This window comes from Vombatus ursinus, unplaced genomic scaffold, assembly GCF_900497805.2.
Source record: "Vombatus ursinus unplaced genomic scaffold, bare-nosed wombat genome assembly UNPS02014932.1, whole genome shotgun sequence".
Lineage (NCBI taxonomy): Eukaryota > Metazoa > Chordata > Mammalia > Diprotodontia > Vombatidae > Vombatus > Vombatus ursinus.
The window spans coordinates 14,834,127-14,848,312 of NW_020954710.1; the positions used below are offsets into that span (position 1 = coordinate 14,834,127).

Sequence of the window (14,186 nt, forward strand, 5' to 3'; positions counted from 1 at the left end):
TGCTCCACTTCGTCAATATCCTTCCTAAGATGCTCCACTTCGTCAATATCCTTCCTAAGATGCTCCACTTTGTCAATATCCTTCCTAAGATGCTCTGCTTTGTCAATATCCTTCCTAAAATGCTCCGCTTTGTCAATATCCTTCTTAAGATGAGACTCCAAATGCCACCTGTTCAGGACCGAGAATAGCAAAGCTATACAAGTCAATGAGCATTTATTAAGCACCTACTATGTTCCAAGCACTGTGCTAATTGCTGGGGATACACAAAGAAAGGCAAACAACAGTCCCAGCTCTTAAGAAATGCAGAGTCTCTGGGGGCAGCTAGGTGGCACAGCGGATAGAGCACCGCCCTGAAGTCAGGAGGACGTAAGTTCAAATTCGGCCTCAGACCAAACCCTCAACACTTACTAGCTGTGTGACACTGGGCAAGTCACTTAACCCAATTGCCTTAAAAAAAAAAAAAAAGAAAGAAATGCAAAGTCTAACGGAGGACATAACAAGCAAACAATTATGTACAAACGAGACATAGACAGCATCAATTGGGGGTACTCTCAGAAGAAAGTCACTACAATTAAGGGGGATGCATTGCCCTGGCTCTGATCCTATTAACACAGCCAAAGTTAACTGCTAGAACACACTGCCGACTCACGTTGTAGTCCACTAACACCCCTACATCTTGTTGACGTGAACTGTTGCCTAGACACACATTTCCTGTCCTCTCCTTATACAGTCATGTTTTGGTTTGTTTTTTAATTCCTTAGTAGGCTTTTACATTTCTCTTTATTGAACTGAGTCCCCTTAGATTTAGCCTACTGTTCTAAACTGTTTTGATCTCTTTGGATTCCGATGGCATCATCAGATGTAATGATTACACCTCCTAGCTTTGTGCCATCTGCCACATTGATAAGCAAGCATCTCTTATCTCCACCTGAGTAACTGATAAAAAACATTGAATAGGCAGTGTCGATTATGTTTTGCTGAGCTGTTTGTTTGTTTGTTTTATTTCCTCTTTTTTTTTATTCTTTGTTACAAAAGCTCACTGTCTGAGCAGGGATGGAAAGATAAGAGAGATTTGGAGATGAAGCTGATATATACCATGCAAGCAAAAGATATTAATGAAATTTTTAAACTATATTGAACAGAACAAGGCCAAAGACAGATCCCTGGAGCATGCCATAGAAGGAGGTAGGATAAAGAAAACTAGAATTGGAATCAGAGGAACTGAGCTCTGGGCTTTGGTGTCATCTGTAAAATGAGAGCGTTAGATCTAATAACTTCTAAGGTCCCTCCTACCTCAAAATCTATCATCCTGGATACTTCTTCTCCAGGTCCATTAATCATTGTGTTACAAGATACTGGATTGGGTATACACTGGCAATGCCATCCAGTTGTGGTTAATTTCCCCTTTCTTACTTCTAAAAGAACCAAAAGTCATGGCAAGCTCTTCCCCCCCCCCCACCCCTTCCATGCAAACCCCTCTGTCTGGCATTAAAAGCTCACAACAATCGGACCTCTATTTCATACCAATTCTCCCTTTATTTAGGGAACTCATCAGTTCAGGCCCACAGATGATTGGATGGCCACTTGTTGGGGCTGTTGTAGGAGGGAATCTCACAGGTACAGATTGGACTAGATGGCCTAGAGACCCCTTCTATCTCTGAGATTGTGGGATTCTAAGTGGAAAAGGGAAGGAGGCAAAAACCTCCTTTTAACTAAAAAGCTAAGAGCTTCCATATACTTCCCAATTTGGTTCCCTACAACCCCAGATCAGGACTCAGTTCAAGATAAGAGCAGACTGATGAAGTCTGGTCCCATAGGCAACAGCTGCTCACTCTTGAGTGAATGCCCCACTACCCACCTGACAAGAGAACCAGCCTTCTGCTGTACAAAGACGCTCTCTCACTTTGTCTCTCCTGTCAAAGTAGCTGCCATTGTAGCGCTCCGATTTCAGTTTCTCACACATTTGGCCAATGATTTTCAGATATTCTGCTCGAGGCTGGGGATCGAGGGTGGAGGCATGAGCATTCACCTATAAGAAGACAGAAAGGAAGCCCAGAGGATCAATCATACAAGACACGACACAGATCTTTTGCTTCCATCTGACGAATGGTATAATAGAACACGTTTTTCAGGTGGGTCTGTTGAAGTGTTCCAGCTTTCAACTGATCAATAAACATTTATTAGCCATAAGGTAAGAGGTGTCTGGGGCATAGGAATAAAGAGTTGGCTTCATCGTGAGAAGACCTGGTTTCAAGTCCTGCCTATGACAGACACATGGTGGCTATGTGACCCTGGGCAAGTTGGCCTAAGCAACTCTCTAAGCCTATAAAGCTACATAGAAGATACACTAGTAAAAGGAATTTCCTCACTGGGAATTTCTGACATCAGTGAAATGACAGACCTAGTCCAATTTTTTTTTAAATGCCAGGCTGAAGTTTCAAGGATACAACATAGTCACCAATTAGGTAAATAGATGCAAAATAAATTCACAGCAAATTGGCATGGGGCATTAACTGGGTCGGGAGGGAGGGTGGTAGAGAGATCATCAGGAAAGCTTCTCAAAGAAGGTGGCATATGAAATGAACCTAGAAGGGACTAGAGGGTACAAGAGGTATAGGTGATGCAGGAATATAATTTGAGTATGGAGATTGGAAATGTAATGTCATATATTGTTCAGTCACGTCTTACTCTTCATGACCCCATTTGGGGTTTTCTTGTCAGTGATACTGGAGCGGTTGGCCATTTCCTTCTTCAGCTCATTTGACAGGTGAGGAAACTAAGGCAAACAAGGCTAAGTGACTTGCCCAAGGTCACACCACTCGTAAGTGTCTGAGGCTGGATTTGATCTCAGGAAGATGAGTCTTCCTTACTCCAGTGCTCTGACACTGCGTCACCTAGCTGTCCCAAATGTCATTTATAGAAAAAAGCAATAGTATAGCACTAAGTGTAGGAGGAAGAGAAATATATAATCAGCCTAGAAAGAAAGGGAAAGGTCCACTTTTAAATACCAAACAGAAGTTTTGTTTTATCTGGATGCAGTTTTAGCCTGTAGCTTGTTGAGCAGTGGGACAATATGGTCAGACATGTCCTTTGGGAGTAGTTTGGACGCTGAATTGGAGAGGGGAAAGAATGGATGCAAAGAGACCCATCTGGAGGCTCTTCCACGAGTCTAGGCCAGAGGCAATGATGAATTAGGATGTTTGTGGTATAAGTGAGAAGGAGACAAATGCAGGAGACAAGAGGACATAGAATTGCAAAGACTACGCTTTCAAAAATAAAAATGAGAATAAAGCCCAGCACCCTCACTTGCATCTGTATTTACTGGGGCATCTACCCAGGCTTATTGGCAAGTCCTGTATCCATGGAAGCATTACACTGCTTTCCTATTAGGTTAAGTCCAAGCAAGGCATGTACACATCATCAACCTGAGAGCCCCTTGAGAGTTCATGTTTTCATCGACAGATGATTTGATTGGGCTTGACCCAGAGGAAAGGGAGGACATGCCTGCAGCTGTCCTATGCACTTGTTATGTACCAGGAAGTGTATTCTTCAATGCTACAGAAGAACACAGATGTTATGTTCAGCCAGGGCAGAATGGGTGGGAAGAGGAGGGAAGAGAAAACGGAGCTTCCGGCTCCTTGGAAACAATAGCACCAGCTGTCATCTTACAGGTCGGAAAAAGCAGAGCCCTGGGAGCATCCTTCCACCAGTGAAAATGATGCAGAATGTGTTCAGACCCTTAACAAGGCCTGAGTACAAGGAATCCTTCCTTGAGAATGCCTTGAAAATGGACCCACTACTTTGCCCTCACTTTTTTTAAAGCCTGAAGGAAATTCTAGAGCATTTGTGACCTTAGCTATGAGTTAAGTGGGATAAGGAACAAGACCTTTCTAGCCCTCATCTTCCTCATCTGTAAAATGAGAGGGTTGGACTAAATGACCTCTCAGGTCCCTTCCAGCTTTAAAGCCATGATTTTATGATCATACTTTTTAATAGCAAAGTATAAGATCTCAAGAGAGGCAGTGAGGTGGTCCAGTGGATAGGATACTGGCCCTGGGTGAGTCACTTAACCCTAATTGCCCTTCCCCCCCCCCCAAAAAAAAGATCTCAAGAATAATAATAGTAAATAATAATAGTTAGCATTTATATAGCACTTTTAAGATTTATAAAGTACTCACAACAACCCTAGGAGGTAGGTGCCTGTTATTAATCCCATTTTACAAGATAAGGAAACTGAGGCACAGAGAAGTTAAGTAATTTGCCAGGTTCACACAGCTATTAAGTATCTGATGCAGAGGCTGAACTCGGGTCTTCCTGAGTTCCAACTGTCTACCCACTGAACCACCTAAGCTGCCTCAAAAATAACAGAAAAATATAAGATCTCGACAACTAAATGGTTCTACAGAAATCTGGGTTCAAATCCCAGTTTTGCTACTTAACTGGCAGAGCTATCTGTGTGACTTTGGGCAAATCACTTCACCTGCTATGCCTCAGTTTCCTTATTTATAAAAGGAAGAAGTTATACTAGATCTCTGGTGACCCTTCTAGCTCCAAGTCCACGATCCTATGAGTCTTTTATTCATAGGGAAGTTCTAAAAACTCAACATTTATAGCTTTAAAATTAAATGGAATCTTACAGGTCTTACATATCTTAGATATATATTAGAGGTTTCATATATATATATATAGTGGGATTAAATATATATATATATGAGGAAACTGAGACAGAGTGGGATTAAGTGACTTGCCCAGGGTCACACAGACAGTAAGTATCTTAGGCAGGATTTGAATTCAGGTCTTCCTGATACCCCAACCCCCCAGCACTCCCTCCACTGATCATAGATGGCACAGCTTCAAGATGGAATCTAGTCTAAGCTCTAATTTTATAGATGATGAAACTGAGGCCCAGGGAGGTTAGGTGATTCACCCAAGGCCAAGGAGGTAACAAGAGTCAGAGGCAAGATTTGATCCCAGGTCTTCTGGCTTTGGAGGCAGTATTCCTACCACTATACCCTACTGAGATTCTGAAACAATGGCGGGCAAGAATTCTTCCTCATTATCTTCAAAGCTGCAACAGAAGACTCAGCTGAGCACCTGGCCAAAAGCAGAACCCAGGACCATGGGAAGCAATCCCACAGGAGTCTCCTGGATTGGAATCTTTCCCATACTGTCCATCTCACAACACAGTAGTGATCTAGACAGTCAACAGACCTGGCTTTGAACAGACACTCACCTCTTTCAGATAACTCCGTATGCGGCTCTCACAGCTATACCTCAAATAGCTAGACTTATTCCTAAACCGAGACTCCAAACCTGGAAGGAAAGAGAGGATACTAACATGGAGCACACCAATGGGACAGAAAAGGTTTTCCTAATGGCAAAGGATGAGGATGCCCAACAGCACCCTACCGGGTATTCAGATTCATGGACCTGCTCTCTTGACCAAAATGTTTATCCTCATGGGCTTTTCTTAGCCAAGGCTTCTAAGGTCCCATCCTGAAAAACTGCCTGAATTTTGAGAAATAAGATTATAGGATCATAAATTTACAGCTAGAAAGGACCTTAGAGGCCATGTAGGTCAACCCCTTTATTTTTCAGATGAGGAAACTGAGGCCTGGAGGGAGCTAGGTGAAACAGTGCACAGAGAACCAGGCCTGAAGTCAGGAAGACCTGAGTTTAAAGCTGTGTGACCCCAGGCAAATCACTTAGACTCAATCTCAGTTTCCCCATCTGTAAAATGAGGAAAATAATAGCACCTACCTCCTAGGGTTGTTGTCAGGATCAATTTAGGTATTATTTGTAAAGTGATCAGCATGGTACCTGACACATAGTAAGACTATATATATATATATATTTAATACATTATATATAATATATAATAATATATTATATATGTATATATACATATACACAAGCTATTATTATAAAAAATATACCATATTATTTTTTTATATTATTAGCTATATAAGCTATTATTACATATATTATGTAATAATATAATAATATAAACATATTATTATTAGACACCAGGTGGTAACAGAGACAAGATTTGAACCCAGATCCTCTGGCTCAAAAGTGAGCTTCATAACAATACAGAATTCCTTACAGTTAGCTTAGTAGCAGAGAATGCAATTCTTAAAAGAACATCATGATAGGTCTCTCGTCCATCAGCACACACAAAGATACCACCACCCACAAAAACTTTCGGCTCTTAGGAAGCAAGAGAATTAGGTCCTCCACCTGCCAGTTCAGATATTCAGGTCTACACGCTCATTTTCCCAGTAACAGCATCATTCAGGTGACACATACACATTTATACAAGCAGGCTAGCACAGCGGAAAGAATGCTGACTCTCGGGTCAAATGCTTCCCCTTACATCTACTAGCTGTGTGACTGTGGCCAAGTCACTGGATGTTCCCGAGCCTCAGTTTGCTCATATATAAAAGAAAGAGTGTTGGATTAAAGTATCTGGAAAGTCCCTTTCAGCTCTAAGTCAATGATCCTATCACCCCTTTGGGTGACACCTAGGACTAATCCGAGAAATAAACAAGTGTGGCCACCTGCATTGGGAAAGAAGTTTCCTATGCTGATGAAGTATGAAATCCGAGATCCCATCATATATTTTAATCACAGGATCACAGGTTTGGAGATGGAAGGCTAAATAGTCCTACCCCCTCATTTTACAGATGAGCAAAGCAAACCTCAAAAAAGTTAAATGACTTGTCCAAGGTCACCCAGGTAGAAAGTAGCCATCAGGAGATTTGAATCTTCTGACTCCAGATCGATTACTCCTGCCATTGTCCCACACTGCCTCTTAACTTCATGTTTTCATATCAATCATTTTATCTGAAAGCCAACCAGGATAAGAAGTAGGACTTCTATGAGGTCTCCAAGTAATCCAACAAGTTCAATTATTGTGGACATAAAGTTCTCAGCTCAATTCAGAAGGGGAGCCTAAACGAGCCTCAGAGAAGTGTGCTCATTGGTTCTGACCTCAGAGGGCCTGAGAGGGCATCAAGTACAACCCCCTTCTTTTACACATGAGGAACTGAGTGAGATAAATTGATTTGCCCAAGGTCACACAGCTAGTAAGTGGCAGATCTGAGATCTGAAAGCAGGCCTCTTAACTCCAAATCCAGCACCCTTTTCCTTGAACCCCGTGTATATACACTGATGTCTCCTTGGTCCAGTTTGCTTGGATAACTGAGCCAGAACTCAACTTCCTGGCTCAGGGGAGCACCTTCTACCCCCACATCTCGAGACAGCTAATAAACCAGCCCTCTGAGGGAACAATAACCCAGAACATGCCTTCAAACCACGGCCCATCCTCCTCTCGGGTTTCTGCCTGGATGTTTTCGCTAATGTTGTGAAGGAAGTCCGCAAGAAGTTTCTGCCTCAAGGGAGCTCGCTCATCAGAGAGCAGTTTCTGAGCTGCTTGAATGATGTCCGCCTGTGGCTGGTAGAATATGGTGAGGAAGCGATGGATGTCGCTGATATCTGCCGCCAAGAAGGGAAAACAAACAGTGTGCATGGAGCACTTTGTAAAGTTACTTCTTCCAGACCTCACCATGAAGGCCACAGTGAGATCCAAAAAGGCTTTCAGGACTTTAATTCAAGACATAAGAGCTATCATTTTAGAACTCCAGATTCCCATAGTAACTCAGCTCACATTTAGAGGAGAGGAAAGTAATTTTCTTCATTATATTCTCATCCCGAAATTAACTACAGTTTCTCATCCACCCAACTGAGCTACTTTGAGAGGTACAATATGGAAAAAGCTAACTCTGGTACATGACAGGAACCATTAGCTTTTATTGCTGCTTTCATGAGATGCAATACTTCCTTTACATCCTCCATCCCAAAGTCCTTCAAGTGCTTGTTTTACAAATAATTAAGCCTCCCAAACTACTGAGAGGTAGGAATTATTAGTCCCATTTAATTCAAATGGTGCATTCTCATTTCCATTCTAGCCACTACTTCATGGGGAAGTGGGTTTTGTCCTGAGAAGAGCAGAGGACAGTCTTGGCTTTCAGGACCTTACTTTGTCTAGGTGGAAAGAAGCAAGTCTTGCCTTCAAGGGGCCTCCTCACCTAGATGAAGCCAAAAGCCTGTTAATTGGACTTTGAACCCTCTAAACAAAACCAGAGCAGACCTGAGTGAACTGATCCAGAGTGCAGAAATAAAAGAATGATACAATAACAATGAATAAAAATCATACCAAAAGGCAGTCACAGACTCTGATTGACTCTAAGGACCAATCACAGGGTCAAAGAACAAGTGATGAATCACACATTCCTCCTCTCGGTGAAGGAGTAGGGGAGAGGAAATGGATGTGCTCTCAGACATGCTCATGCTGCTGGCTGGTCACAGAGTCATAGAATTACAGCCTTTAAAAGGACCTTCAGTGGCCATCTAGTCCAACCCCCTCATTTGACAGATGGAGAAACTGAGGCCTAGGGAGTTTAAGAGATTTGTCCAAGGTCACACAGGTAGTAAGGACCAAAGGTAAGATTTGAACCCAGGTTCTCTGACTTCTGAAGCAAGACTCCTTCTCCTGCACCATGATAGTTTGGCTCAACTATTTTTATTGTTAAAAATTGTTATTGTTATTTGGCCTTTGTTTTCGAAGAGAACCGTTAAAAGTGATGATTCGGTGGCAGGAAGGCATATCAAGAAATGCCTTGAGGTAAAAACAAAAGACATCGGTAAAACTTAAAATAGAATTTGAATTTAAAAAAAAAACCCTACAATGCTAGAAATAAAAAAGACATGCATTATATAAGACTATGCAACACAAATTCCCAACAGGCAGAGGCACATGCTGGGTCCATGCTTCTGAACACACTTGTGGATGAAATCACGGAATAATAACTAGCTAGCATTTACATGCGGCAGCTAGGTGGCATAGTGGATAGAGTACCAGGCCAGGAGTCAGGAAGACCTGAGTTCAAATCCGGCCTCAAACATTACTAGCTATGTGACCCTGGGCAAGTCACTTAACCCCGTTTGCCTCAGTTTCCTCATCTCTAAAATGAGCTGGAGAAGGAAATGGCAAACCACTCCAGTATCTTTGCCAAGAAAACATCAAATGGGGTCACGAAGAGTTGGACATGACTAAAAAACAACTCGACAACAAAGCATTTACATAAACAATGCTTTAAGGTTTGCAAAGCACCTAACAAATGATATTTCATTTATCTTCACAACCCTAGGAGATAAGTGCTATTATTATCCCCATTTTATAGATGAAATTAGAAGGGACCACAAGAGTCCCACACCCCCTGCTTCTGGGCATGACCAACTCTACTGATACAATACCAAGGTTTCTTTCCCACTTTTAGAACTTGGCAGAAAAGAGGCTACACCAAGTAATACGTCCCAACCTCCTGACACCTGTCATCTTCCTTAGTCCTAATCAAAATCTGTCCTGGTTTAATATTATTCAACAACCATGTAGTAAAAGACTGCTCCGCGCCAGGCACTACACTAAGCAGTCAGGCAGTTAATAAATATTTAAGTGACAGCGATGTGTGCCAGGTATGAGAAGATAGAAAGACAGCAATGAATAACAGTCCCTGCCCTCAGAGAACTTCTAATCCTACATCGCCAAGTTAAATCTGTTTTCATCAGTGGAGATGGGTAATCATCTCCAGGACCATGGTCATATGTAAAGAGCTCTGGGTTGAGAATCAAGACAATGGGGTTCTTGAGAGACAGCATTCATCTGGATCCAGAATACCTGAGTGCAAATTCTCATGCTCTGCTATTAATTCACCTACAAAATGAAGGGGTTGGACCGACACAAGATTTAAACATCCCTTCAGGTTCTAAATCCATGGTCCTTAGCAATTCAACTCAACAAGCATCAAAATAAGGTCCCACTATAATGCATTGTGCTGGGCATACAAAGAGAAGAAAAGGAAAAAGTCCTTTCCCTCAAGGAAGTTATATCTTTTTGACGTATAGAATACCTTCTTTTGACATATTTTGTTGCTGTTCAGTTGTTTCAGTCATGTTCGACTCTTTATGACCCCATTTGGGGTTTTCTTGGGCAAAGATCCCAGAGTGGTTTGCCTTTTCCTCCTCCAGCTCAATTGACAGATGAGGAAACTGAGGCAAATAGGATTAAATGACTTGTTCAGGGTCACTCATGTAGTAAGTGTCTGAGGATGGATTTGACCTCAGGAAGACGAACCCTCCAAATTCTAGGGTGGGCACTCAATCTACTGCTTCCACCTGGATGTATGTGTGTGTGTGTGTGTGTATGTATACATATACAGTACATGCACACACATACATATATATGTTCGTGTATGTATATGTGTATGGTGTATATGTATATGTGTGCATATATATAAAATTCCTTCTCTTAGTACCAGTTGCCTCCTCTATAAAATCACTAGATGTTCTCTAAGGTTGGGGTTGGACTACATCAGTAATTCTTAGCCTGTGGTCCTTGAATGTTTCATTTTCAATATTTTGATAGCAGTATTTCAATGTAATTGGTTTCCTTTGTATCAGTGTATTTTATTCTATGCATTGAAGAATATTACTCTGAAAAGGAGTCTATTGGTTGGCGAAGGCTGCCAACAGTTTCCAACCCTAGACTAGATGGTCTTGAAGGTGCTAGCTGGCTCTAAAGCCCCTGACCATGGTCCTAACTCTGCACCTATGTAACCTTGGATATGCTGAAAAAACAAATGAGCATTTTATGAAGTGCCTGTTACGTACCAGGCACACTACGCTAGGTGCTGGAGAGAGAACAGAAATGAGACAACCTTTGCCCTCAACACTTCTTTATCTCTCACAGGAAGATAATAATGCCTGCCCTTTATACCATACAAGGTCCTGGTGACAGTTAAATGAGACAAGATGAAATGTGCTTTGAGAAAGGACCTGTGGTCCTTCAAGGCAGTTAGGTGGCACCATAGTGCATACAGTGCTGGGTCTTTGGTTAGGAAGGCTCAAGTTCAAATTTAGCTGTGTGACTTTGAGCAAATCATTTAATCTCTGTTTGCCTCAGTTTCTTTAACTGCAAAATGGGGATTATAACATCACCTACCTCCCAGGACATGTGCTTAGCACAATGCCTGGCACATAATAGGTACAATTACTATTCAGTAAAAGCAACATTCATTCTAGCCCACCTAAATGAATCCAGTGTTTTCCCTTGCTAGGCACAAATCAACCCAAGTCATTTTGCCTCTTCCTTGAGAGTCTGAATACCCAGACCCTCTCACCTCTTTCACAGGTCTCTTGTTGAACTATTTTTAAACTTAGTGCTTAATAATTTTTAAGGATAACAATAACTCTGCCAAAGAAAGAAGGACCACAGCCTCAAAGGAAACAAAGGGGCCTACCGCGGATAGACATCTCTGCAGCTCCCAACAGCTTTTACCACGTCAGGAATGGAGGGGGCCAGAGCAGCGTCCCAGCCCTTGGATGCCCTCACGGTGTGACATCACAGTCATTCCATTGTCTGGCAGCCTGCTCTAGAAGAGCAAGCAGAAGCCCCGACGTGGGGCTCACATCCTGCCCCTCAAGCTGGCTGACCCTAAGACACTTGCCCCTCACGCTGGCTGACCCTAGGACACTTAACAAATGATGCCTCCCATGAGATGCAGACACACGTAAGGTACTTTATAGCTCCTTTCTTGACCCACCCCCTCTCCTTCTCTCTCCTCCTTCTCATCTTCTAGTAAAGAAGTCCTCTCATGCCCCATGGAGCAAACAGCTCTTTTCCTGATGGAGATCATGGTCCAGAGAATCAGAAGATTCAATATCATTGACTAAGAACCATAAGGGACCTCCGATCGTTGAGTCCAACTACTTTGTTTTATAAAAGAACAAACCGAGGCCTAGAGAATGGGTCACACAAGTAGTTAAGAGTGAGAATCAGGATTTGAATTCAGATCCTTTCCACTGGGATGAAATCCTGGTTCTGTCATTTTACTGTGTAATCTCAGCTTCTAAAATGATGGGATTGGATGAGATGACCCCTAAGGTCCCTTCTACCTATAGCTGCAGCTCTATGATCCAATTACTTTTAGGATACATCAGTAAAAGCCTCATTAAACATAATTCTCCTTTATGCAAAGGGCCACACAACTGAAATTCAAGAGAAGAAAAATGGCATTTTCTTTCAAAGGACAGTACTCATTAACAGTGATCAGATGGGAAACAGAGGGGCAGCTAGGTGGTGCAGTGGATAGAGCACCGGCCCTGAAGTCAGGAGGACCCAAGTTCAAATCTGGCCTCAGACCAAACACTCAATACTTACTAGCTGTGTGACCCTGGGCAAGTCACTTAACCCCAATTGCAAAAAAAGAAAAAAAAGATGGGAAGCAGAAAAATGTATTGGTCCTTCAACTGAGATAATAGCCAACAGTTCATAGAGCCATCAATTTAGACCTAAAAGGCACCTGAAACACCATTTAGTTCAACTCCCTCATTTTATGGATAAAGAAACAGACCTAGAGGTGAAGCGACTTTCCCAAGTTACAGAAAGAGGAAGGGCTAGGATGTGAACCCAGGCCCTCAAATGATGAATCTTGCACTCTCTCCATTATACCTAGCTCCCTCAATTATATAGCAGTTTAGGATTTACAGAACATATATCCATTATTTCATTTAAGACCCGCCGGGCTTGGAATCAGGAAGATTCATATCTTCATGACTTCAAATCCAGCCTCACACACCTACTAGCTGTGTGACCCTGGACAAGTCACTTCACCCCGTCTGCCTCTGTTTCCTCACTGTAAAAAAAATAAAATAAAATGAAATGAAATGGAGGAGGAAATGGCAAACTGCTCTAGTTAGTATCTTTGCCAAAAAACAAAAAAAGAGGGCACAAAGAGTCAGACACAACTGAAACAACTGAACAACCGAGCAAGAGCAGGTGTTGTTACCCTTCATTTATAGGTGAGGAACCAGGCCTTGAAAGGTTAAGTACCTTGCCCAGGATCCCACTGAAAGTGCTAGAAAAAGATTCAAAAGCAAGTGTCCTCCTCCTACAAGTTCAGCATTCTATCCCTACACCAACGGCCTCTGCTGTGAGGTTATGATTATTGGTGGGTGGTCTTTGATCCCTGCCATAGTAGACAGACAGATGGATTACAGATGAACAGATAAGTGGATAAATGAATGGACAGATAGATAAAGGGATGGATAGGTGAGAGATGGGTAGATAGATAAATGGATAGATAGGAGAAAGGCAGATGGATAAATGGATATATATTTGGATGAATGGATAGAGATAGATGGAGTGTGTAAACGGAAAAGATAGAAAAGATATATAGATTAGAGAAATCTGATCATAGGTAAATATAAAACCTGCTGCTTTGCCAGAATAACTATTTAATATTTATTTTTGTAAAATTTATATATCCTAATCATTGTCACACAGCTTATTAGAGATCCAGGAGCCAGCTGATGGCTCCTTTAAATTTTGAAAAAATTCATTCGCAAAATTTATGTATTGCATATTTTATGACTTCTTAGAGACAAAAAAGTGATCATTGCAAATAGTAAAAACTCTGCAGGGAAATATCCTACTGATTCCATGTTTTTAAAAATCCTAGCTTGGGACTTGGCAGAAACACCAATTGAGTAAATGTTATTTTAAAAAATTTTTTGCATTATTTTGTTCTGTGTCATCTGTGAAATTGGACTTAGTAAGGCGTTAATCTGTGGAGGAGGGGGAGCCCTATTCTGAATCTACTACTTTAGCTATTATTCTAAAGCATGACTACTTTAGTCATCTATAGAAAGATGAATAGATGGATGGATGAGTGGAAAGATGGATAGATTTTGTTGTTCAATCGTGTCCAATTTGTGACCCCAGTTGGGATTTTCTTGATAAAGCTACTGGAGTGATTTGACATTTCCTTCTCCAGCTCATTTTATAGATGTGGAAACTTGAGGCAAACAAGGTGAAGTGAGTTGCCCGTGGTCACACAGCTAGTAAGTGTCTGAGGCCAGATTTGAATTTAGGTCTTCCTGACTCCCAGCCCAGAACTCTATCCACTGTACCACATAGCTGCCCATAGATAGATAGACAATCCTTTCTTAGGAAGGAAGGAAGGAAGGAAGGAAGGAAAGAAAGAAGGAAGGAAGGAAGAAAGGAAGGAAGGAAGGTAGGAAGGAAGGAAGGAAGGAAGGAAGGAAGGAAGGAAGGAAGGAAGGAA

At 41.9% G+C, this 14,186-nt stretch overlaps 1 protein-coding gene across 2 annotated transcripts in view; it reads right to left on the reverse strand.

The window, feature by feature from the left end:
• The window catches only part of DFFB (DNA fragmentation factor subunit beta), a 25,443-nt gene that overhangs the window by 7,756 nt on the left and 3,501 nt on the right, over positions 1 to 14,186 (reverse strand). Inside the window, exons 3-5 of one of the 2 annotated variants that reach the window (XM_027843897.1) lie at positions 7,309 to 7,497; positions 5,234 to 5,313; positions 1,859 to 2,029 (exon numbers count right to left, since the gene is read on the reverse strand). In XM_027843897.1, the coding sequence (XP_027699698.1) occupies positions 1,859 to 2,029; positions 5,234 to 5,313; positions 7,309 to 7,497 (440 nt within the window). The remainder of the gene's footprint in view (positions 1 to 1,858; positions 2,030 to 5,233; positions 5,314 to 7,308; positions 7,498 to 14,186) is intronic. The other variant, XM_027843898.1, reaches the window with a different exon arrangement.